A 26,038-nucleotide genomic window follows, 5' to 3' on the forward strand; every position below is an offset into this window, starting at 1 on the left:
TTCTTATGTTGAATCACCCTTGCATTCCTGATATGAACCCCACTTGTTTATGACGTGTAATTCTTTTAATGTGGCATTGGATACAATTTGCTAGTATTTTGTTAAGAATTTTCACATCTCTGCTCATTAGGGAGATTTGTCTGTAGTTTTCTTTTCTTGTATCATCTTTATCTAATTTTGGTATTAGAGTGATGCTAGCTTCATAAAATGAATAGGTAGCTTTCCTATTTCTTCAGATTTTTGCAAGGTTTGGGCAGGATTGGTATCAGTTCTTTTTGAAAAGCTTGATAAAATTCTCCTGTGAAGCCATCAGGTCTTGGGCTTTTGTGTGTGTGTGTGGGGGGGGAAGATTTTTGATGACTGATTGAATCTCTACTTATAATTTGTTTGTTGAGATCTTTTATTTCTTCTTGAGTCAGTATAGGTAATTTGTGTGTTTCTAGGAATTTGTCCATCTCATCTCGGTTGTCTAGTTTGTTGGCATATAGTTGTTCTTAATATTTTCTTACGATTTTTAAAAATTTCTTCATGATCTGTAGTAACAATCTCCCTCTCATTTTTGCTCCGCCAGAGGCAGCCACTTGGCAGGTCTCTGCCGGGGGATGGAGGAACTGACCAGCTCATGGGGGATTTGCCCATCAACTGATCTGCAGCACTGGTGGGCCTGCCAGACACTGGGACTGCGGAGTGGCTATTCCTGCACCTGACTTGGTGATCACTCCCCCCAACCCCAAAGCCTGTCCTGCAGTAGATGATCACTAGCCTCTGGGCTCCCTGTGGGCTCTGTCCACTGCAACCATGTGGGGAGGTCTCCCCAGCTGGCCGCTGGTCAAACTGGAGGCCAAGAGGGTCAGTTCCCTCCTATTGTACCTCCCAGGTGCACTGCAGGCCACCCGGTGGTGATACCCTATCACCCAACCCAGTCACTTTCCTGGGATCCTTCTACCCTTCAAAACTGCCTAACCCTCTCTAGACTACTCACATTACAGGACCTGCAGTATTGGACATTTTCTCCCCATCTTCTATCTTGTTTCATAGGGCAGGAATGAATCCACTCCACTTTGCCCGCCATCTTCCCGGAAGCCCGAGGCTAGGGTTGTGCGGAGGAAAAATATATGCTTTGACTTATTCTGCTGAATTTCTACTGGATTGTGCTTAGGGACAAGTGCTCATTTCTGTGGCAATGACAAAGGCTTTCTATTAAGATTAAGTTTGATCTTGAATTTGTAAATCCATCTTTTTCCAACCAAGCTAATAGTACTTAGGTTGTCACATCCATCAAAATAAATTTTCCATTGTTATTCAGCTATAGATGGTGGGAACACTGGGGCTTTGGATTCCCCAATGTAATGTTTTCGTTTTTATTATACAATGCTCTTTAATGAAATTAAAGATTCTTAGTTTTAAACAGTCACAGTATCTCATAACAGCATTATGAATTATCTTATATGTGTGTTTTTGTGTATTTAGAATAACTGCATTAATTTCACTAATTGAACATTTACTATATGCCAGGTACTGAGGATGCAAAGATGAAGAACATACATTCCCCATTTTTAAGATAGATATGATATGATAATCTTGGTGAAGTCGATAAAGCATTATCACTAACTATTTTAATATGTGTTATGGTGGAGGTGTGGAGAGGTATTTGAGGAGCAGAAAGAAAGAAACATTTAACTCTTAAAATTGAAAAGGGCTGGAGATGGATAATGAACAAATGAATAAACTTTACACTTGCATGTTTCTTTATGAGCCTCTTCTGGTATATATTAGAGCTATCATTTGAGTTTTACCTGATCCATAGGATTTTTTGAAAATATACTTTGGCAGAAATCCTATTAATTCTTAGACATTTATAAATCTTTTAAAATAACAATGATTTTTAAAATATCAGTGATATTTAAAAAGAGGGACCTGAAATTCCCTTTTCTCCATTCTGGGCATTAACTGCTTCTAGAGTTTAAACCAAACCCCAAATAGGTCTTTTATCCCATGCTATTAGGATTTGACATGTAAAAGAAAAATGTTGCAACATAAATTGAAAGTTAGTATGATTTGTATGTATTAGCCCATAAGGAAAATAATACCAATTTTAAAGACAATTAATGGACATAATGTTGATCTTTGGGCTCCAGAAATCAGTGTCACCAACGTATTAGCTGAAGCAACTTCTAGAAATAAATGAACAGAAATGACATTTTTATGCTTGAATAATTCTCATTTGACCCAATTGTTTTAATACAAATTATTACAAAATTGCTTGTTTTCTGGATCATAATTTATTTAAAAGACAATTATAAAATTTTATCTGTTTTCGATATAGTTGAGTAGTTTAGACATGAACATTTTTGTGTTCAGATATAAGCCTATTAACAACTACCAGCTGTAAAATCCATCTTGTTTTTCCAAAATCGGCACAATTAGCTTGAAATATATATCATTATTAAACTAGATTGTAAAAGAATTATTTCAAACACATCCTAAATTTATTTTTATTGTTTGAAACAAGCTAACAAAGTAAAATTGAGGAATAAGCATATTATTTCAATATAATACCACAAGTCATTTTCATCCATTTGTGTAGGATCAAATATTAAATAAAAATCACAATACATTTTTGACATCAGTTCAATTCTTGGCCCAAAGAAAACACATTGAAATTCTCCTAATAGCACAATAAGCTAGGAGATAGAGAACATTTTTAGTTCTAAAGATGTGAGAGTATTAAATATATAACATTAATTCTTAGTAAATTTGACACAGTAATGTCAAATGATTCCAGGTTATACTTGTCAGAAATCCTGTGATATAAAGACAACTAACTTCATATGTGGAAATGCTAATTACTTTATATTTTTAACTAATTTATTTTGATGTTACTGTCAGTTTTATTTTCAGATTTCCTTTTGTATATTTGTAATTTGACCCTGAAACACAAAAGTGTTTAATTCACTTTACAATACTTTGCTTTAATTTCTATTTAGAATATAAATCAGTGTAAAAAGATGTGATTTTTATGCATATATTAAACAAAAGAAAAATACTGCCATTTAATTTTTAGCCAAAACACTGTTTTTGATGCTAATATACTATATGTATACTTTCAATAATGCTAATATGGTATACATAAAAATTGTGTTAAACTATGTTCTTAAAGTGCTTATGAGTATAATGGAATCACACAATTTGTGTGATTCAACCCCCTAAGTCTGTCTTGGGGATCCTTCTTCTGAACATTCCTTAGTTTTTTGTTTAAATCAGATAAAGTTAAATTATATCAGGAATTATACTCATTATTTGTTGTCCTATATTACTCCTGGTTCCAGGTGTTGCCAATAGCACTGAGTGGTACTAAAAGGGTTACAGAGAGGGCAGAGAGGGGTTGGCCAGGGATGCAGGGGCTACTTCTGTACCTCCAGGAATAGCATCCCAGATGGTCCTGTCTTGGTCTTATTCTAAATAGAGCTGTTACTTTCACTACGAAAATCTGCAGGGACCCAATTCACATACGTTTAAAGGGTCTTCATCTATGACATTTGATCTGATGAATTTGGCTCATTTCTACCCCCAGATAGATTCTAAGTGTGCTTTAGTGGTAAAGACAGCATCTAAGGCCCTAAGTTAAAGCTGTGAGTGTCCAGTTAAGGATTAAAGTTGTTGGTCTTTTAGAGTCTGAAAAACATAAGACTTTAACCTAATTGAAATACTTTACTTGTGCAATATCAGATTAAAGTTGTACTCCTTAGTTATCGATGGTTGTCTCTTCTAAGAAAAGTTTGGGAGTTTCTTAGAAGAAGAAAGTTGGTAGTTAAGACTATTTTATTTTTTCCTCTTAAAAACCATATCCATCTCTTAATCATGATGATGATGATGGGAATTCTCTTTGTAGGACAAATATTTAATTGACCTAAGAATTTCACTAATTTTCTTCACAGTTTTGTTCTAAATAAAATTTCAATATAAATGCCCAATAGTTTTACACTTTAAAAAGACATGCCCTCAAATTTACCCAGAAATCCCTTACGGTGTACTTAAAAATGTTTTCCTTATGTCATCAATTCATATTTTTCAAATGTCCAATAGATAATGCCGTCAGTTTCTCTCTGTTGATGGATTATTTATCAGTCATTCCCCATACTCACAGATGCATTAATATTGTGTGCTTAAAGTTTCTTTTTGTTTCATTTTTCCCAAAAGTGCTTTATTTAAAAAACTTAAAAAGTATGATAGACAATATCTTGCATATATTAAAAAAAAGGAGTTTGAACGCTGAGGTACTACCCTATTAAATTGACTTCTAAAATATGATGGATATAGAGACGAAGGACTCTTCTAATTTAAAATTGTTTCATGTGAGTGCCAATTCTTGGTACATAACATTAAGAAAGTTTAGCAATTTGATAGGTTAAATTTCTCAGCCTAAACCATAGAGAGTAAGAGCACACGCTTGCCTAGTGAAGAACTATCACCCAGGTGTCTTCAGTTTCTCCAGCCTTTTCTTTATTGTTTTCATGTGATGCATTTAAAAGGAGAAAACAGTTGGGTGGGCTGATATGCACCTAATTTGCTGGATATTCCCGGAATAAGATACAAATTGAATTGTTTTACTTGGCAGTATATGTCAACATTTTAAAACAGAATCTATACAAGAACCATGAAGCTATTTTTTTTTTAGGATTGGATTTAGAAAAAAGTAGGCTAATCTTTGTCACTAACCAACAGACTTCAGTTGCTAAAATAGCAAAAAAGAACTCATCATAAAGGTGGATGGCATTTCAGAGGGGAATGTTATTGAGATGCTGCCATGATTCACATAATGAATTGACTAATTTAGGTGATGGCTCACATTGGAAATATCTTTTTAGAGAAATATTAGTTATTTCTTGAAAGCAGAAACCTAAAACTTAAGGGCTTAATCTTTATAAAACCTTTACAAACATTTTTAGGACATCTCAATTCAGGGAGTAAAAGAGCTGAGATTTGGAAAGGCAGAAGAATGAAGAGGAGGGAAGCTGATGGTTCCAGGCTCTCCCAGTGCCATCTAGTGCTCATTCCCTTATCTGTAAAGAGAAAAAACCCATACCTTTCCTCATATTTAATGCCCAAACATCTGCCATAGTGATATTAAAAGCAAGTATTACTTCTTCTAAGAGATGCAAAATATTTATGATGTGTCCTGAAATTATTGCTTGGTCTCTAAGGAGGAGAGGGAGCCAAACAAAATATCTTGGAAAAAAACTCATGGAGATCTGTTAATGAAAAAGGCATAATAGTAGCAAAGTAGTATTTATTTGTCTGTTTAAAAATGATTGAAATCAACACTCTTGGTTGATTTTGATTTACCTGCATTCTAAGGAAAACAAGTTCTCTTTTTAAATTAGAAGACTTTAGTTGGAAAGAAGTCAGGTTTAGTGACCGTTGTCAAGGCTTTCCAATGAATCAGCAGAGCTATATTTAAATTTTAGGATTTTATATTCCAGACACAGAGCCAACCAATTCTGATTAATGAAAAACAAACAGGAAAGAACACTGCAATTCTGAAAATCCCAAGGCTATAATAAAAGCAAAACCGTCGTATGTCCAGCACTTCACAGTTTACGGAGCTCTTTTCACAGTTCACACGATACCGTGAGGTAGATCTTATCAGCTCCATTGTACAGCCTAAGTAACTTGCCTGAAGTTATGCATTTAATACTGGAGGAGGACAGACTAAAGGCAGAGCAATTTTTCCTTTTTACCCACCCTGCTCTTCTTTATGAAACTGTTAGATGGGTGGGAGATCAAATGTAAAGGCAACGTGAATTTTAAGCAATGAGGTGGGGTGACGTTCTATATCCCTACTCATTCCTTAGGAGACTCTCTGGATTGTGTTCATGTTCAGCATAGCAGAGGCTGCTTTATAACATTGGTTTAATGCATTTACCATGTTGACAGCATCTACAGAGTATCTTAGGTTTTTCTTTGTTGCGCTTCTAAAAAAAGGGGGGTTATTCCTCACACAAAGCTGACTTGAAAACATCCTTGCATCGGGAAGCAAAAAGATATCAGCCAGCTCTCAGCATTTTCTCTAACTTCAGCATGTTAATAATGACGCTGTCACCACCAATGAAACCAGAAGATTTAACTAAAGGTGAGTACTTCCCGTTCTAACAAAGTTAACGTTTTTAAATTTAGTATGATTTATAACTTCAAAGACAACTTTCCCTTTTTCACTCTAAATGGGACACCTCTGGTTTAACATGCCCTAGGAACTCATTCCTTCTTCAAGGCCTCTGTCCTATTTCCAGGCCACTAGTTAAGACTGTATTTTCTAATGCAGCAATTTACTTTATTGGCTAGAAATATATTTTCTCTGAAGTCTCTCCTAATTTTTTCAAACACTAAGGCTGACAGTAGGCTTTGTTCAGTAATGGTGCCCCTACATTATATGAACTTTAAATCAATCAAGCTTTAATTATGTCAAAAATAAAAATAAAAAAAGAGAAACTATCAACAAAATACAAAGCCAAGGGTGGAAGTGATTTTCCGTTTAGAAAAATAACTTCTATAATATTTCTGGGAATTAGGCCTACAAATTTTATTGTAGTATGTTTTCATGAGCAGTTTGTATAAAATAGTTCATAGCTCTTGATCAAAGTCATGTGTAAATGCATCTGGAAACCGTCCTGTACATGATAGATTAATTTATGCTTATCATTTAAGCTCATTTGTTCTCATGATTTCTAGCTGCATTCAGCAATGGTTCAAAAAGTCAGTAACAATAGTCTGGCTGCACAAAAATGGGCTCAAGTTGAAACAGGAATGAATTTGATGGACTTGGAAGATTTAGGAGAGTCCTTCCAGGTACCCAAACTGTTTGTTGGGCTGCGGTTGTTAGTGTAAGAAGTCTGTCTCCTGCTCATGCTGTCTGAATCTTCTTTGTTGAATTTTTGCTTTGTGTTTCGACAGCATGGAAAACTCTGGACACAGTCTTGTAGGAGATGGCCACTAAAAAACATGTATATCCAGGGATTGCAGCAACTATTCAAGGAAGCCAGCAATGCAGTGATGGTGATGGCAGGGTTTTCCGAATCTGTATGAAAAACATAAGGGGTGATTTATTTCAATAATCAAATTCAAGTAACTGAGCAATAGATGAACTCATTATTTTGTGGTGACTAATGAAAGAGAAAAAAACTCATGTATTAGTATAGAAAATGAGCTACTTTATTTATTGAATAGGGAAATGGGTGGTATATACAGGGATTTGGTTTTAAAACATTTGCCTACACCAGAAGTCTTGGAATTAATCCAAATATTTGTTAAACTGCTATTAAATATTTAAATAGAATAGGTGAAAATCACAAGTAGGTTATACTCAGATTAAGAATATTATATAGCTTGTTTTAAAAAATCTTTGTATCCTTTACACTAGCAGTAGCATAATTTCTTGTACATAGAATTTATAGAATGACTACAATTTCAGTGAAATTTGAGGAGTTTATATAACCACATATACAACATTGTATTCATCCTAACAACTCAGGTAAAAGTATAACACCATGAACTATGTCTAACAGTTTAAGATTTTTGATATTATAAGGATGTATTTAATAACAAAACTCAAACTACTAGGCATAGTTCACAAGGTTATCCAATATAATCTTATAATATGAAAATTAAACAGAAGGGAATAGTTGGAATCAGTCCCTGAAAGATACAAAATTTAAGCTGTTTTTGATTTTAAAAGAAAACCATCTTTGTGATTTAAATAATTAAATTATATTAAGAACAACTGAATTAGGAAATTACAAAAGGATTTTGAAATATTTTTATGTTGATTAGCACTGATCACACTATATAAATATTATAACCCTTGACAATGGAACTATTATACTGAATGGAACTATTATATGAGTTTTCTAGAAATAACAATAACCAGAAAGCAGCGCAAATGAGAATAGCTAGAAAGCAGTGCCTTCCCCTTGATTGTTAAATATAAACTTGGGTCTTTGCAGTCTTGTTATGCCAGAATAAATTATAGGCTATTTCTTCACACCCTGTTCTAAGATGCTACTATTGAAAGTGATCACAATCATTTCCTAAGTATGCATTCAAAAAGAATGCAAAATCACAAATGAATTTGTATTAAAAAAGAATGCAAAATCGTGTGAAAATCCTAATACATCAATTATTAGACTAGATTTTTTTTTGGTAGGCAATATCAAAAGGCTGCTACAATCAAAGAAGACAGGGAAATTGTAAACCAAAATTAAAGCAAGAACATTTATGTTGTGTTTTTTATAATCTGTAATAAATCTTAGAAAACCATGCAAGAATTTTAAAATTCACTCTCACATATTTTACTGTAACTATAACTTCCAAAGTATATAGCATATATTCCTCTATCCCAGTCCTAAATAATAAAAAGAAAAAGCCCCTCCCAAACATCTACTTCCCTTCTACAGTTGTTAGAAGTAACATTCCTGTAATATATATGATTTGGAAAAGTTTTCTTCTACTTAAAGGAAATGTTTTTCAAGATACAGTATTAAAGAATGCCTTTTTGGGGCAAATTTCTGTGAAGTCAGTTTTTCTAGTTTTGAAGGCATTAACATCAGGCGATCTAGTAGATGTATATAGAACATTCTCAGTAAACTACTGCATGAATTGTGTGGAGAGTTGTATGATTAAACTAATGCTGGAAGACTAGTCACTTAGCCTAACATTTTTAGAGTTTATCAATACTGCTTTGAAATAATGGAAAATGTTAAAGAGATTGTAAAGAAAAATTGAAAGATTATGATGAGAAATGGAACCTTAGCTAAAAACCAAATTAGAATTCTTTAAAAGAATTGTTCTCCATTTTTCTTGAGAAAAATAGGTCCACTTTTACTGTTGCCCTTTAGATATTTTACCCGTGGCATATTTCTGCAAAATGTAAATGTTAAATTGTGATACTTTTCAGAGTTCTAGGAAAAAACAGTTGTGATAGTAAATATATTTCCCTGAGTCCAATGGTCTGGAAAAGAGGTAATTACATGGTTCTATGGCTAGTGATTTGATAAACTATTGTATATTCATGACCAACTCCAGGGCACAGTTTGTGGTTTTAGGATCATTGCACGATATAAATGCAGATTCCTGGGACCGCATTCCAATAAATTGAATCAATGGAGGTCCCAGAAATGTGCATATTTGAAAATTTCCCTGGTGATTCTTTTGCACTTAGAAGAAGTTTAAGAACTACTGCCCTAGAGGATATTTTTTTAAAATATTGTCCTTCCCCCCTCCCTCTCTCACACACACATACACACGCAGCCCCATCATCCCTGTATTCCCCCCCCCCCATTGTCCCGGCACTTACCAACCCAGACAAACTTCTCATCCCAGACGGACCACATTTGGACAATGAAAAAGGGCGCCCAGCAGACGATATAAGCCGTCACTATCACTAAGGTCATCTTCACCGTGCGGATCTTCGCGCGGGAAATGGTCTTCACGCTGCTGACACAAGGCGCGAGCAGCATCCCCCTGCGGAAGGCGCCGCCCGCGCCCTCGGTGCCCTCGCCTTTGCGCGACGCTGTTTTCCCGCGGATGTTGCGCCAGATGTGGTAGCAGATGAAGCCATAGCAGGTGCCCAGGATGACCACTGGCGCTACGAAGATGCCGCCCGTCATCCAGGTCACATAGGCGCGGACCCCCCAAGGCTGGATGAAGGTGGCCCAGCAGTCGTAGGTCTTGGTGACATTGTTCACCTCGATCATGGAGAAAATGAAATACTGCGGCGTGCTCAGCACGAAGCTCAGCGCCCAGGCGGCCGCTATCATGAGGCGGGAGCGGCGCGCGGGCTGCTGCAGCGTCTTGAGCGGGTGGCACACCGCGATATAGCGGTCGGCGGTCATGACCACCAGCATGTAGGCCGACGCGAACATGCCGAACACCTGCAGGTGCTTCACCACGCGGCACAGCCCGTCAGGCCCGCGGAAGCGGTAAGTAATGTCCCAGCACAGCTGCGGCAGCACCTGGAAGAAGGCGACGGCCAGGTCCGCCAGGCTGAGGTGGCGGATGAAGAGGTGCATGCGGGATGTCTTGCGCGGCGTGCGGTGCAACGCCAGCAGCACGCTGCTGTTGCCCAGCACGGCCACAACAAAAGTCACGGCCAGGAGGGCTACCTCCACCTTGGCCAGCTCCTCGTTCCGCACATCCTGTTCCGGGCTGCTGGCTTCTCCGACGTCCTCGGCCTCCCGGCTCGCATTGGAGTCGCCGCTGGTCAGAGGCCACCACGGACTGGAGTTGCCGGCGCGCTCCGTGCCGGAGCCTTTGGCGAAATGCATGGTGTCCCGGCCTCGCGTCGGCCGGCAGGGCGCTCCCTCTGAGCCTCCCTGGCGCGGGCCCCTATACCTGAGCACGCTTTCCTTCCCTGGCTCGCGGCTCCCTTGGCTCGGCTCTCTACCTGCTGCGGGCGTCTCAGGGCGCAGTCCCGCCAGCCCACTAAGCCGCTTTCCGCCGGGTGCGCTGGCTCGTCTCCCAGCTCTTCCGCGCTCCCAGTCCCTGAAAACAACTGGGCTCCGAACTCAATTCTATATGCGGAGTTTTCTGTTCCCCAGAACGGGCTTGTGGCTTGTTCCCCAGAACGCCCTTGTGGCTGGCAACTGCTTGGTGCCTCTACTCCCTTACGTCGGTGATTTGTCCTCTTTTCATCACTGCTGCAGGGGTGGGTGGGGCTGGGAGACTCGCCGATTGCTCAGCATAATAGGCGGGACCCTGGCATTTTACCCCACTTCCGAAAACCTAGCCGTGTCATGCTTTTTCTGGGCTCACCATCGTTTCCTCTGGGCACCCTCACTGGCCACCTGGACCCCGCAATGCTTCAAAGGCGCTAAATACGGTGCTTAGAATAGCGTTCACGGAAAGGCGCTCGCTCAGGTACCTTCACAGTCTTGGTTCCTTCCTCCGCAGCGGGCTCGTCCCGAGGCAGCCAGTCTGGCTCATTTTATTCCCCGGGCACAGTTGCTCCGGGAATTGCATTACGTCCGCCCCTACTTTGCAAGGTAACAGCTGGGTGACTTGGGTGAACTTTTCCCACTAATGTCCACTATTCGTTACCCTGCCTACGTGTGTGGACCGGCAGGACGCACTCCCTAGTTCTCACCACAGTCCCTATGGCTGCTGTGTGTGCATCTACACCCCTGAAAGAGAGCGCCTTCTAGTTTTACGTTTTCCCGGTGGGGCCAGGGGACTTAGGGAGTTTTCTCTAAAGTAGATTCCTAGGGTTGTTTCCAGGAAAAGTCCGATTCCCACCGCGGGAATATTGGGAATCGGGCCGCAGTAGTCCGTGGGAACTTGTTCTACTTGATTACTTGTGAATCGCGGGGACTGTTCTTAGGATGGACGAAGAGCAGCTGCTCAACTGCGGCCACCCGGGGAGTCTGTCCAGGGACGGGAGGGAGAATCTGCCTGCCTCCTATGCTCGGCCATGAGAACCAGGAAATCTCGGGGCAGGAAAGAGGCACTTGTAAGGAAGAGGAGACCACTAACACGTTACTTAACTCGGGCCAGCTACAGCCCAGGGGTAGAGCAGGAGCGACACAGATATCTGACTCCATCCCTCAGTTCTGTTTTAACTTTGGTGAAGGTATACTTCGAAGGACAGCAAGGGGGAGCTGTTTTCAGGCTATTCCAAGAAGAATGAAAAAGAATAGAACACTTTATCGGGATATAAAAACACGACTTTGTTCATATCCTGTGTGTTCTGAGGCTGTGGTATAAGTTTGATTGTGTCAGAAAAAATATGGTCTGTAAAATGTAGACAAATAAACCAAAAGATTTTCTGGAGTTCATTTCTCAGTGGTAACTCTATTCTGCTTCCCACTTCATTGACATGAAATCCCGAAGGTTGTTGCATTAAAAGTTCTGGCTCAGAAATCTGTAATTCCAGTACTATCTTATTGTGTAAGGCTCAGTTTACACGTCTTAAACAGAAGAATAAAAGCACTGACCTTACCTGAGAAACAGAACCAACAGGAGAGATCTGTAAATATGATATTTATAAAGGTGTCTCATCCAAATGTGGGAATGGAAGAGTCTAAAATCTGTAGTACAGGCTGAGAAATTGGCAGCTCTGTTGAAGGGTCTGGATGAACTCCACAGAAGAGGCTTCCTGTCTGAAGATGCAGTGAAGTCTAAGTTGACTGCAGATGTAATCAGCCACAGATGCAGTCCACTGAATGATGCTTTAATACACCAGCCTTCCAGTTTATAACCAGCCACAAAATATCCTTGCAGCAATGGTCAGGCCAGTGCTTTCCTGACCAGAAAACTGTTCATAATCACTTGGCCAAGTTGACGCCAGAACTTAACCATCACACCTACTCACGTGTAATTGTGAAAATCAAGCAGGACAGTGTTCAGGCAGGCAGGAATGCTCCAAAAACTAAAAGCTGTGTTGTGTTGTGTCTTTGTGTCCAAGATAACTAGGAAGCAAAAGATTAAAATGGCTCAGAGGTACAAATAAGTAAAAGGTTTCCAGACTACCTATCTGGAAAAATACTTCAAGCATTTAGGGAATAGTTGTTAGCTCAGAGAGGTGACCTTTTATTTCACAGATTATGTTATTAGTTTGCCTTATGAGAAATAATGTTGCCTTACTTTAGTGTCCCTGGGTGTTGCAGAAGAGGTCCATTGACCAGAACCTGGCAATTTTATTGCTTTTGACCCTATACCCTTGGGCTTTTAGGGGAGGAAGGGACGTGGAAATCCTGTCTGCAATACCTGGTTCCTTTGGGCATTCTTATTCCATGGAGACAGTGCTGTGGCCTCTCAGGAAATCAGTCACCTATGTTAGGCCCTCTGATTTAATAGTCAAACTATAATATATAAATATTACCTGTTAAGTACCATCAGTGGATACAGTTGGAAGATACTCTATTCAGTAAAAAACAATACCAGTTACTTATATGTATCAATCACCTAATTTCATAGTATATGAAACATATAACATTATTGTACTAGATGCCATGGGGCCTAGAAAGCAGAAAAAAATGTTTATTGCAGATTCCAGAGCCCAGTCCCCCTTTAACCCATATGGTTTTTAAAAAGTGTCCATCTTAATTTTACTGGTTCTGCATTCAGAGGAAAATCAGGACATCTGAAATGCAAACTCAGTATTCATGAACCTCAATGGACCTGCTATGAAAATTCCTCAGTGAGGGTAAAAGAACTGTGGTACTGGTATATAAGAATACATTCAACATTTTCTATACCATGTCGTGCTTTTTCTTCCCTTTTTTCTCCTTATTCTCAGGGATTTCAGTTAACATATTTTGCAGGGTGGAATGATGAAAAGAAACACATGGAAGTTGTACATCCATATCCTGTAATAATCTATCTCTTTCATTTGCCAGCCTCCCTTCCTTCCATTTTATAATCCCAGATGTTTAAGAAGTGTCTCAATTAATGAAAGAAACTACCTTTTTCTCCTTCTAGCTGTTTGGTTTTGTTTTCATCTTTCAGCTTCAAATTCCTCATCTATAAAATCTTGATAATGAAATGTAATTTATGCAGTTGCTGCAAGGATTGTATAAACTGTGGTGTGTTAAGTTTCTGACATCTTATGGGTGCTCAATGCATAAAATCTCCCTTTTTTCAAATATAACCCTTCATATTACCTCCTATTTTAGCATTAAAGTTTTTCCTTCCAATTAAGGTAGCAAAATCATACGCTGTCTTCTATGCATTGGAAAATTTTGATTGGTTTTCCATGACCATTTCCATAGTCAAATGGTCAAACCTCATCCTCTTCCGTAGATTTACACATAAAAAAAGCTCTGACAATCCTCCTGGAAGAAACTTGCTTAACTTCGTTTGTGAATATTCCCCAGAATATTTGACTGTGGAAAACCCCATCATTTTATTTTCTCTGTGGAATTGTGATTATCATGTCATAAGACAAGGGACAGTTTGAAGACCACAAAGTGAAGCTACGTAGAGTTCTGAAATGCTCAGGAGCAGCCACTAGTCAATTCAGGAGATTGGGGGTTGAAGTTAAGTTTAACCTAGTCTCCCAGGGGCAAGGAGGCCCAAGAGACTTCTGGGTTACATTTACTTTATCAGATTACTTTGTGTACTTTTTATAGTTGCTATTCAAAAATTTCCACTTTCTCTCTTTAATCTGTCAGTTTCCTTTCCTCACCTTATTGAGAAAATGGAGGATGGTATGCTGTATCATTTTTCTTTCTGTCACCCACATGGATTCCTTCCCTGTCACTTTTAAATTAAGGACACTAAAAGGACTGTGGTTTGGTGTGTATATCAATACTTCTAGTAAATCACTGAATATTCGTTACACATCACTGTACTAGGTCCTGAGCTGGATACAAAGACGAATATAATTTAGCTGTCATTATGTGCTTTGCCTGGGCCAGACAAGATCATAGATACTTTGCAACTATTACTTCACCTAACTCCCCCAATGATCCTTTCAGGAATGTACTGTTATTTCATTTTACATTTAAGACAACAGAAGTACAGTGTGTACAAAATAACCAGCCCTTGTTCACAGCACTGCTAAGTGATAGAACTGGGATTTGAGCAGAATCAATGGACTCCACCATAGTTTATGATTGTAACCACTACATTGTGTGCCACCTGTGAACCTCTAGCCTGGATCTTAGAGAATCAACTCTGGGCACTTGATTATTATTTAACATTTCCTTTATGTATGAGATTTTTGCTTTTAAGACTAGGAAATTCTGTAGGATCTGCATTGGTTATTAAATAGCTTTGGTTTTCTCTTGGGTAAACTAAGTACAATAGAATAATAATACTAATAATTTTTATTAATAATAATGCAACACCAAGCAGATGGGCTAAGTGATTTAAATTCATTATCTCATTTAATGCTTAAAATAACTGCACATAGATGTACATTTATTATATTATCTCACTCTATAGATGAAAAAACAAGGGTTAGAGAGGTTAAGCAACTTAACCAAAGTTGCAAGGCTTCAAGTGTCTGAGCCAGGAGTCAACTTAGGTCTATTTGAAGCCTAGGTTCTAGGTTCTAATCTCTATACCCTACTGACTCCCATATACATTGCAAGCACCAACACACTTTCAGAATAAGATAGCACACTTTGTAGTAGGAACTGATTTTTGAATGTTGAAGTAATTTAAAATTTAGAAAGTGATTGGTGATTGGGTGAATTAGGAAAAAATTCTTGAAGGAGACACTTGTTTGTTGACCTTTGCCTCATTCATTCATTCATTCATTCATTCACTACCACAAGAACTGACTCCCTTGGAAATTTCTGCATAGCAGGGAGTTCGTGGGGTTTCATCAGGTTACCCCATAACCTTGAAACAAAAGGCCAGGTAGCCAGTCCAGGCAGAGATTTTGGAGCATGTTGCTGACTATCTCTAGCGTAATCTCTAAGCAATTCTGGCTTAGTGTGACAATTATACTATTCATTTACTCCAAATTCCATTTTGTTTTCAGTGTGAGTGGAAAAGAATTCCAGCTTTCTAAGATGAAGGAGACAACTTTTTGAGCATCTCCTTGAAATCAATCTCCTTGAAAATGAGAAGATAAGCGTTTATATCTGAAAGGTACTTAAATGGTACTAGGTCATCCTTCTAGGATCCTTGACTGGTGAGTATATATTTGATTTGAAAAATTACCCAGTGGATAAGCTTCTTTAACACACACACATACACACACATGCAAATGCACACCCATACACTGTCTTCTAAAATGTGCTGCATATCAAGCAAGGAGGTGTTCACTATGAAAGTATTTACTCTATAGGGTAAAATTTAAAATGAGAACAATGCTTGGTGCTATTTAAGGAATATTGTTTTCTTATGTAATAAAATTTCAGTGGATTTGCTAGGTCAAAGTTATGTAAAATTTAAGGTCTTTGATCCTATTATCAAATAACAATATATTCAAATTACAGTCTAATCAATAGCAAATGAGAGGACCGTTTCCTACAGACTCCTTATGAACATGGAGTCTCCTTGCTAAAAAGGAACTCTGTCCAAATTTGATAAGTGAGTACCCAATTGTTTTAATTTGCATTGATTTGATTAATAATGAAATTAAACATTTCATAAATGTGTCACTTAATTATATTTCTTCTTTTGTGAATTAGCTACTCATTTTATTTGCCCATATATTGTAGTGTTCCTGTTTTTCTTTTTGATTTGTAAGAGATGGTTTGTTATTGGCCTTCTCATGTAATTTGCTCTTAAATGTAATTAATATTTGTTTGGTTCCTCCTGAAGTTGAAAGCTTTTTTGAATATTTATAGTTTTTTCATGAATTTTGTGTTCACCTGTATCTTTTTTCTTATTGATTGGTAAGAATTAAATATACATGTGTGCATACACACACATATATAAAATTAATTCTTTGTCTGTCATACATGTTGCATTGTTTCCAGTTTTGCATTGCATTTTAACTTTGCTTATGAAATGTGTAGTATATATGTATAAGTGAGTGAATCAAACACACATTTACTTATTTTTACAGTACGAAGCATAGTTTTTCTTTGGTTGTATCAATAAAGTATTTCCCTTGATGACAATACCCAAAAAGGCTTTCCCCTTAAAATTAAAAAAGTTGTCACATATATTTGTTTATGCATTTATATGTGTACATATATATATCAATATTTGTATTGTTTGATTTATATTTAGTTCTTTACTTTTAAATCTCTACTTTATTTGGAATATATTTTGGCGTAAGGAGTAGGGTAGGGATTTTACTATGCCCATGGAATGGCTAGCCAGTTATTCCAATATCATTGAGTGAATAAACAATTCTTATATACCACCAGAACTCCAATCCATTAATTAGCTTACTTTTTGCTGTGTTTCATCCCTCTCTGGGGCCTCATTTATCTCCTTACTTATCTTAGGGTCTATGCTTCCTTACTGTGATTACTCTCTTGTGCTCACTGTTCTCCTTGTCCTCTTTTTAATTGCAATTCCCCTGGAGAAACTCCAGTTTTGGTTAAATGTAGTTCTGGCTGGAGAAAAACAAAATTATTTTGACTGGTCTCATTTTACAGTTATAGTCATAACTTCAAGGGATTTCCAATGCTCAACAATCCTAAAATATTCATCAAGTCCATTCATTTTCTGGCAAGACAACTCTCCTACACTCCCTTGTATTTCAATTCTCCATCACCCTCTCATTCCCCTGTTTTTTTTTACTTTCAGCTAATGGCTTTCATTCTTACTTCATTGAGGAAATGAAAACAATCGAAGACAACACCACCCCCTCTATTGGTTTAGCTGCTCCTGTACCCATTATTTTGCTTCTACTCCTTCCACTTGTCTATTTTTCACTCTTTTAATCTATTCACTTGATCTTTTCCTCTCTAGTCTATTTAAGAATTTTGCTTCTGGGATAATCAGTTTTTCATTCTCAACTGGTTTCTTTTCCTCACCTTACAAATATGCTATACCTCCCATCTTAAATCCTTCCCTTACATTTATATGCTTCATATTTTAGTCATATCAATCAAATTTCTTCCATTTCTCTGTTCTCTTTAATAGCAAAAAAAGCTTGTCTATATAAATTGCTGCCAATTCTCTCAATGGCCTCCTTTTTACTATTGCAAATAAAATGCTCTATTATGTAACATTTTATAATACATGCAAAACAATAAATGTAATATGTACCTGAAGTTATGAATAATAAAGCCCAAATGATTATATATTAATTTAATACCTTACTCAAGAATTAGAATACTTTTGAAGTTACCTGTATGTTTTTTCCTTCTATCACGTTCCTGACTTCTCCCCAATGACAGATAATGATTATACATTTTGTGATTTTTATTTTTTAAAAAGATTGTTGCATTACATGTTTGTACTCCTTACAACATATTGTTTAATTTTGTTCTTTTGGCTGTAGAATTATGATATTATATTATATATAGTCCTATGCAATTTTTTTTTCTATTCAATATCATATTGTGAGGTAGGCTATAATGAAGTTGTTTTCACTATAGTATTATGTTCATTGCGTAAATATCACAATTGTATTCATGCTCCTGTCAGTGGATAATTGGATTGTTTCTAGATTTTTGCTCTTATGAACATTCTTGTTTATGTCTCTTGGTGCACATGTGCAAGAGGACTCCGGGGAACGTATCTGTGAGTAGAATTGTTGGGTCATAGGATATGTGAATATTCAAATTGTTTACGAAGTGGTAGTGCTTTCATAGCAACATGTAGTTCCCTACTGTTTCAAGGATTTGTCAACACTTGTTTTTACTAGACTTATTATTTTTTATCAACCTAAAAGAGTAAAGGATATATCATTGTTGTCTTAATTTGCATATTATTAGGGATTTTACATATTTTGAATATTAGTTAAAGATGTTGATCATTTTCATAAGTTTGTCATCTTGCTCATTTTCTATAAAATGCATTTGTCTATAGATTTCCCATTTCACAATTGATTTCTTGTCCTTTATTATTAATTTATAGGAGTTCTTTTTATTTTCTTGATACTAATTCTTCAGATATATGTTACAATTTACTTTTGTTCCAGTTTGAGGTTTGTCATTTCCCTGTATAGATGATATCTTGTCATAAATATCTTAATTTCAATGCAGCGGAATTTACTAATTTTTCTTTTTTTTGATTAATACTTTTCATACCTTACTTAAGAAGAAATACTTCCCAATCTCAAGATCATTAAAGATATTTTCCTTTTTTTTTTTTCCTGGCATGGGCAGTCTCCAGGAATTGAACCTGGGTCTCTGGTTTGGCAGATGAGAATTCTGCCACTGAGCCACCACTGCACCACCTGAGCCACCATTGCACGGCCCATCTTTTTTTCTCCTAAAAGTTTCATGATTTATTGAAGAAAATCTGTCCTTTCCATGGTCATCTGCAAAGACAAAGCTCTGTCATAAATCAGGTTTCCATATGTTCTAGTTTGCTAGCTGCCAGAATGCAACACACCAGAGACGGATTGGCTTTTAATAAAAGGGGATTTATTTTGTTAGTTCTTCAGAGGAAAGGCAGCTAACTTTCCACTGAGGTTCTTTCTTACGTGGAAGGCACAGGATGGTCTCTGCTGGTCTTCTCTCCAGGCCCCTGGGTTCCAACAACTTTCCCCGGGGTGACTTCTTTCTGCATCTCCAAAGGCCTGGGCTGAGCTGCTAGTGCTGAGATGAGGAATGCTGAGCTGCTTAGCTGTGCTACATTGCGTTCTCTCATTTAAGCACCAGCCAATTAAGTCAAATGTCACTCATTGCAGCAGACACGCCTCCTAGCTGACTGCAGATGTAATTAGCAACAGATGAGGTTCACGTACCATTGGCTTATGTCCACAGTAACAAGACTAGGTATGCTCACCTGGCCAAGTTGACAACTGAATCAAACTAATACACCATATATGTGTGAATTTTTTTGGGATCTTTATTCCTACACCAAACCCACTCTTATTATTGTTTTTTAACAATTTTTTATATCTCTTTAGACATTTGTCATTTCTTTCTTCTCCTTTTCCTTCTTATTCTTCAGGAGATACATATTGCTATTCCATGTACAAAATCTCTCTCTCTGTGGGGGTGGGGGGGTGGAGTCCTGACTTCACCTGGGTGACTTATTTTCATTATCTGTTAGTAAGAATTTTCAATATATTGTCTGTAGATTTTAAAAGGAGCATCAGGCACAGGGAAAAACACAGCATTGGTTATCAAACTATCAAGCAAAAAACTTTTTTTTTTTTACAGGTTATAAGGTTTTTATTTTATTTATTTGTTTGTTTGTTTGTTTATTGTTAGGCTATAAGGTTTTGTAAAGTTGCCAGTGATGGCTACAGAATTGACTCCAAGCATTCAACTTGTCATAGCAAAGAATTAAACATGACCAGTTACATGAGTCACCATCTAAAACAATAAGTACACTATTAAGAAATATGCAAAAAACTTTTTTTGATGCAGAATTCTGCATACCACCTCCAAAGGGTCAATAGATTTAGGTTGAAGAGCAGAAATCTCCATTTTTAGCAAGTGTATCAGGTAATTCATGAGTGTAACTTTGAAAAACATTGAAATATCCTGTAGTAGCTACTGCTTTTAAAGCTCATCCTGTTTTAGTTACTTTTAACTAATATTCAGTGTTTCGGGAATCAAAGTCTCTAACTAAGCTCAGGGAGGGACAACCGAGGAAGTACATCATCTATGGAAGCACACTCAGCTTACATGAATTCAACTGTATAGGGGAGAAGTTAGGAAAGTAGTGCAGAGAAATCTACCTGAAATTCTACTCAGTAAGCACGTGCCCTTGACCAAGGATTAAATGAGAAAAATAAGTTATTCTTTTTTCTCTTTAGCTCAGTTCCCACATCTCCCTAATGTTGTGAGGACCTTGAAATGCTGAGTATGGGCCAGTCTTTAAAGATATGAGTTATTCATACAACATTTTCTCTAGCCAAGCACGTTTCACTTCCACAATTCTGGAGGAGACACCAGCTGTGTTAGACTTAGAGAGGCAGTATGTCAATCTCTATGAAGCTTTACTTAGTGACTTTTGAAGGATCATTTTGACTGTATGTAGTTTTTTACTTCCTTGCTGGTATAAGGACCATCTCTGGTATCAGACAAAACTTCTCTGTACTGATGGTTTATAGGAATTCTAAACTGCCTTTGAAAGTGCTAGTGGGGTGTTTACCCATTTTCTGGATAAAAAAGAACCTTTGCCTTGGATTAGTAGTTAACAGTGTGGCCATAACTGAACCTCTCTATACTTATTTCCTCATGGGTTGTGCCATTTTGTTTTCAGGTGAGGTGGCCATGATTTTTGATCAATTTCATTGACTTTCAAGTCAATTTAATCTGCCTTAGAGATTCTTGCAAATAGTTGGTTCTTTCTCTTTGATTTTCAGAAATGTCTTGGCTTTTTGTATTTTTGCGAATCTGGATATGTATTTTAAAAGGGACTTGGAAGTAGGCATATTGGGGACTTCTAGCTGAAGTTTTACTAAAACAGAAAGCTTCTTGATGCATATTTTCACAAGGCTCTCTCCATTGAAATAGTGTTTTTTTTAAGCACCTTTAATTAAGATAGCCATTATGCTATGAAAAAAGATTTTTTTTTTAGTTTAATCTTGACTATTTCCTTGCATGTCTTGATACTGAGAATTATTAACCCATTTAAATAATATTTTTATTGAGAAATATCTGCACACATACATATTATCCAAACATATTAATCAATGGCTCACAATATCATCACATAATTTTGTATTTTCACCATGATCATTTTTAAAACATTTGCATCACCCCAGAAAAAGTAGTAAAAAGAAAAAAAAACTAATACATCCCATACCCCATACCCCTCCCTCTCATTGACCCACAGCATTTCAATCTATCCAATTTTTACCCTTTGTCTCCACCTATTATTTATTTTATCCTTATTTTATTTAATTATTATTATTCTTTTACTCCTTTCATTCATACCCTGTATAAAAAGAGCATCAGGCACAAGGTTTTCACAATCACACAGTCACATTGTAAAAACTATGTAGTTATACAGTATTCTTCAAGAATCAAGGCTACTGGAACACAGTTCAACAGTGTCAGGTACTTCCCTCTAGCCACCCCAATACACCATAAACTAAAAAGGGGTATCTATATAATGCATAAGAATAACCTCCAGGATAACCTCTTGACTCTGTTTGCAATCTCTCAGCCGCTAAGACTTTATTTTGTCTCATTTCTTTCTTCCCCCTTTGGTCAAGAAGGCCTTCTCATTCCTATGATGCCAGGTTCCAGCTCATCCCTGACAGTCAGGTTCCACATTGCCAGGAAGATTTGCGCTCCTGAGAGTCATGTCCCATGTAGGGTGGAGGACAGTGAGTTTACCTGCTGAGTTGGCTTAGAAAGGGAGGCCACATCTGAGCAACAGAAGAAGTTCTCTGGGGGGTGACTCTTAGGCATAATTATCAGTAGGCTTAGCTTTTCTTTTGCAGGACTAAGCTTCATAAGGGCAAGCCCCAAGATTGAAGGCTCAGCCTATTGAGTTGGTTGTCCCTACTGCTTTTGAGAACATCAGGAATTCCCTGAATGGGGAGGTTGAATATTTCCTCCTTTCTCCCCAATTCCCTAAGGGGACTTTGTAGATACTTTTTTATTCTCTGTCCAGATTACTCTGGGATATATTGGGACATCACACTAACCTGTACAAATCAACAAGATCTTACACCCTATTCAAGATTCCATGTACTTATGGTGTTCAAGTAAACTGACCATACAAGTTAAATTAGATAAAGTGCTACCCAAAATATAAATTTGGCACCAAATAAACGTCTCTTCTTTTGGTCTCGCACAGAAGTTGAAGTTTGAAAATATAGGCCATATCATCCTTTACCCAGTACCCTTATTTACCTTAGTCCTATTCAAATGAGCTTCACTCATACTTCTAGATGAAGTCTGATCACTTTTTCAGCTTTTTAAACAGTTGCTGAATGGGGTAATGCACACTTTCATAGCTTCAGTGCTCTAACTCTGAGTCTCAGGTGTGATATAAATGCCCAAAGTTTCAGGGGACGACCAGGTTATATACAAATAACTCAGTGTCTCAGAATTTAGATCTATCAGTTAGCTTATTTCAATTTCAGGTTGGCAAATATTTTTCTTCAGCATACTTAAAGTATTACTTTGTTATCTTCTCAATCCACTGCTGAAAAATTTTCTGTCATTATGGTAAATTAAAGGTTTTCATCAGTTGTTATACCAGCTTTATCATCCTTTTAATCTCTGTCTTTATGATAGTTCATTCTAATTTTATAATATGTTAAAACATTAAGGAAATTAATACAAAAGTAATAAGATCTATAGCTTCCAAATTAGCTGAAGATAGAAATGGAATGTAGTAAACTTTATTAATACAACATAAGTCTGAGAAGGAAGAAAACTTCACAAAGCAAATTTAGTAAATTAATAGGAACGCGTTGGTAGTAGGAGAATTTAAGTTATTTCTTAGAGCCTGTTACAAATTAAATATATGAAAATAAATTATATAAAAGACTAAAATAACATTTAATAAGTTATAGCTAATTGATATACATCAAACTTGTATTTTAAAAACAGAAAATACAGTCTTTACAAATGCCTATGAAATATTCATAAAAATAAAAATTATATATGCAACATTGATTACAATATATTGAAACCGTAACCTAATAACAGTACAAGAAAGTCAATGCCCTAACCAATTGTATTCAAAACAAGATAAAACTAAACAAACAAATTTTAAAAACTTCCTCCCAATTGACTCTTGGATTAAAGGAAAGGCAAATCAAATTGCAGGGTATTTAAAAATACGTTTTTAAATTAAATTAAATTTCTGGTATTCTCTTCATCATCGTATCAGAAAACCTGATATGAATGCTTTTTTTTTTTTTGGTGGCCTGTATGGGGATCGAAACAAGAAGGTTTTTTGTATCATTATGCTAGTCATCAAGAAAAGCAATGACTGTGTTAAGAATGACATACCGCTAGAGATTTCTGACTAGCCATAGAAACTTGCCATACTTTTTATCTATTGTTAAACTAGCCAAAAATTTGCTTGTATCTAGTATTTGTTTTTTCACCTTATCTACCACAATACTATGAGAGACCTAATTCAAAGTCTTTTGGATATCCATTTTTTTTCTAGAAAGAAAATACGAGTCTCCTCTGGCTTCTTCCCAGTAGGCACAGGACAGCTAGCTATCACAACTTCCTCCTTAAGGTGCCCAAACTTATTCCTCCAGCAATCCATTGTATACATTTACTGAATAAGGATATCAAAAAAGTTGAAAAATTTTTGAACTAACATTTTCCCATTGCATATCTCTAGTCTTAGAGCCATTGTGTCTGTTTTTCGTGATTCCCCAAAGATCAATAACAGCATTTTAATCTGTTCATTCATTCAGCAGATATCTATTGAGTGCCTAGCAGGGGTTAGTCACCCTGCCAAAAAACATTGGTCCAAATACATATTTTCCTTGCCTTTTTGGAGATATTAGAGGGAGGATAAATGGCAAAAAAATAATGACAGAGTTCTAATAATTGATCTGAATGACATAAGTAGGGCAATCAGAGTATAAGGATGGAGGGAGAACAACTTCAGGCTGAATCTTTTCAAGGAGAGTTTACTGATGATGTAAACTGGATGTTGTGGCAGTATCAAATTGCCATAAATTTTTTTTCTAGATACCTAAACTCAGTGTTTACACTTATCCCATTGCAGAACAGTAATAAATAGTTTGCACGAGCCCTCAGGCCACTTTTTATAAAATTACCCTTCTTGAAGTATACAATAAACTGCAATATCAAAAGTGTACAGCTTAATGTTTTGGCATATGTGTAAACCCATGAAACTGTTACTATAATCAAGATAATGAACCTATCACCCCAAAGATTTTTTGTGTCCCTTCGTAGTTCCCCTTCCCATCTGCATAGTCCCTTCCAGCCCTGCTCCCACACAAGCATTTGTCTACTTACTGTTACTATAGATTAGTTTGCACAATCTGAAATTTTATATAAATGAAACCATACAGTTTGTACTCTTTCTGTTTGGCTTCTTTCACTCTGCATAATATATGATGCTGCACGTGAAACTAGTTTATTCCATTTCCTTGGTAAGTACCATTCAGTTGTATGGATAAACCACAATTTGTTTATCCACTCCCATTTTTTTTCCTTAGCTAGGGAACTTGTAGGCTTATAGAAAAGTCAAGCAGAAAATACAGAGTTTCCATACAATCCCCTCACACATGCAGTCTTCCCTATCATTAACACTTCACATTTGTATGGTTTCTTTCTTAAAACTGATAAAACAATATTATTATAATTAGATCATTAACCATAGTCCACAGTTTATATCGGGGGTTCATTGTTTCATACAGTCTTATGGTGGTTTCTTTCCTCAGAATTTTTATTCTAGTAACATATATACAACCCAAAATTTCCCCCTTTTAACCACATTCAAATATACAATTACATTCACAACATAAGTCTGAGAAGGAAGAAAACTTCACAAAGCAAATTTAGGATATTAATAGGACACAGTAGGAGAATTTAAGTTATTTCTTAGAGCCTGTTACAAATTAAATATATGAAAATAAATGATATTTATTACCAATACTTTCCCATCAGTCTACACAGAAAATTTGTACCAACTAAGCATTAACTTCCCATTCCTTGCCCCCATCCCAGCCATGGTAACCTGTGTTCTAGTTTTTGACACTGTGAATTTGCTTATTCTAATTATTTTATATATGTTAGATCATACAATAATTATATGGCTTATTTCACTGAATGTAATATCTTCAGGGTTCATCCATGTTGTCATATGTATGAGAACTTCATTCCTTTTTATGGCTGAATAATATTCCATTATATTTATATTTTACATTTTGTTTATCCATTCACCTGTTGGATGGACACTTAAGTTGTTTTCATCTTCAAGCAATTGTGACTAATGTTGCCGTGAACCTTGTCATACAAATATCTGTTTGAGCCCCTGCTTTCAACTCTTTTGGGTTTATACTTAGGAATGAAATTGTTGGGTTATACAGTAAATATGTATTTAATTTTTGAAGAGCCACCAAACTATTTTCCAGCAATGTCTGAGAGTTTCAATTTCTCTATATCCTCACCAATATTTGGTAATTTCCATTTTTAAAATTTTGGCCATTCTAGTATGCATTCGTTTTCTTAGGCTGCTATGACAAACATCTTACTGGTTGGCTTAAACAACAGGAATTTATTGCCTCTCGGTTTTTGAAGGCTAGAAGCTTATCATTAGGGTCTCAGGCATGCCACGTTTTCCCCAACGTCAGTAGCATTCTTGTGGTGGCTTAATTTCTACCTCTCACGTGGCAATCTCTTTCTTTCTGTCTCCTTCTCTGGCTTCTGCTTCCATGACAAATTTCCTTTGCTTATAAATACTTCAGCCATATTGGACTAAGGCCCACCCTGATTGAATTTTGCCTTATTGAAATAGGATGTTCAGAGATCCTATTTACAAATGAGTTCAC

At 36.8% G+C, this 26,038-nt stretch overlaps 1 protein-coding gene and 1 long non-coding RNA gene across 2 annotated transcripts in view; one reads left to right on the forward strand and one right to left on the reverse strand.

Moving 5' to 3' along the window:
* Positions 1–5,273: 5,273 nt before the first annotated feature.
* On the reverse strand, positions 5,274–10,544 carry AVPR1A (arginine vasopressin receptor 1A). Its single transcript, XM_077168115.1, has 2 exons — positions 9,350–10,544; positions 5,274–7,075 (listed from the first exon to the last, which is right to left on the reverse strand). Exons 1-2 carry the CDS (start codon positions 10,317–10,319, stop codon positions 6,789–6,791), a joined length of 1,257 nt encoding a protein of 418 aa, XP_077024230.1. The 5' UTR covers positions 10,320–10,544; the 3' UTR covers positions 5,274–6,788.
* Positions 10,545–10,775: 231 nt separating this feature from the next.
* The window catches only part of LOC143690149 (uncharacterized), a 42,357-nt gene continuing 27,094 nt past the window's right edge, over positions 10,776–26,038 (forward strand). Inside the window, exons 1-2 of the long non-coding RNA XR_013179012.1 lie at positions 10,776–10,911; positions 15,482–15,634. This is a non-coding gene — a long non-coding RNA (uncharacterized LOC143690149). The remainder of the gene's footprint in view (positions 10,912–15,481; positions 15,635–26,038) is intronic.

Source organism: Tamandua tetradactyla, chromosome 7 (genome assembly GCF_023851605.1).
Source record: "Tamandua tetradactyla isolate mTamTet1 chromosome 7, mTamTet1.pri, whole genome shotgun sequence".
NCBI lineage: Eukaryota > Metazoa > Chordata > Mammalia > Pilosa > Myrmecophagidae > Tamandua > Tamandua tetradactyla.

Coding starts and splice junctions, on each gene's coding strand:
- AVPR1A (XM_077168115.1), bottom strand. CDS start 10,319: ATGCATTTCGCCAAAGGCTCCGGCACGGAGCGCGCCGGCAACTCCAGT. Junction 7,076..9,349: donor TGAGAAGTTTGTCTGGGTTG/GTAAGTGCCGGG, acceptor TTTTTCATACAG/ATTCGGAAAACCCTGCCATC.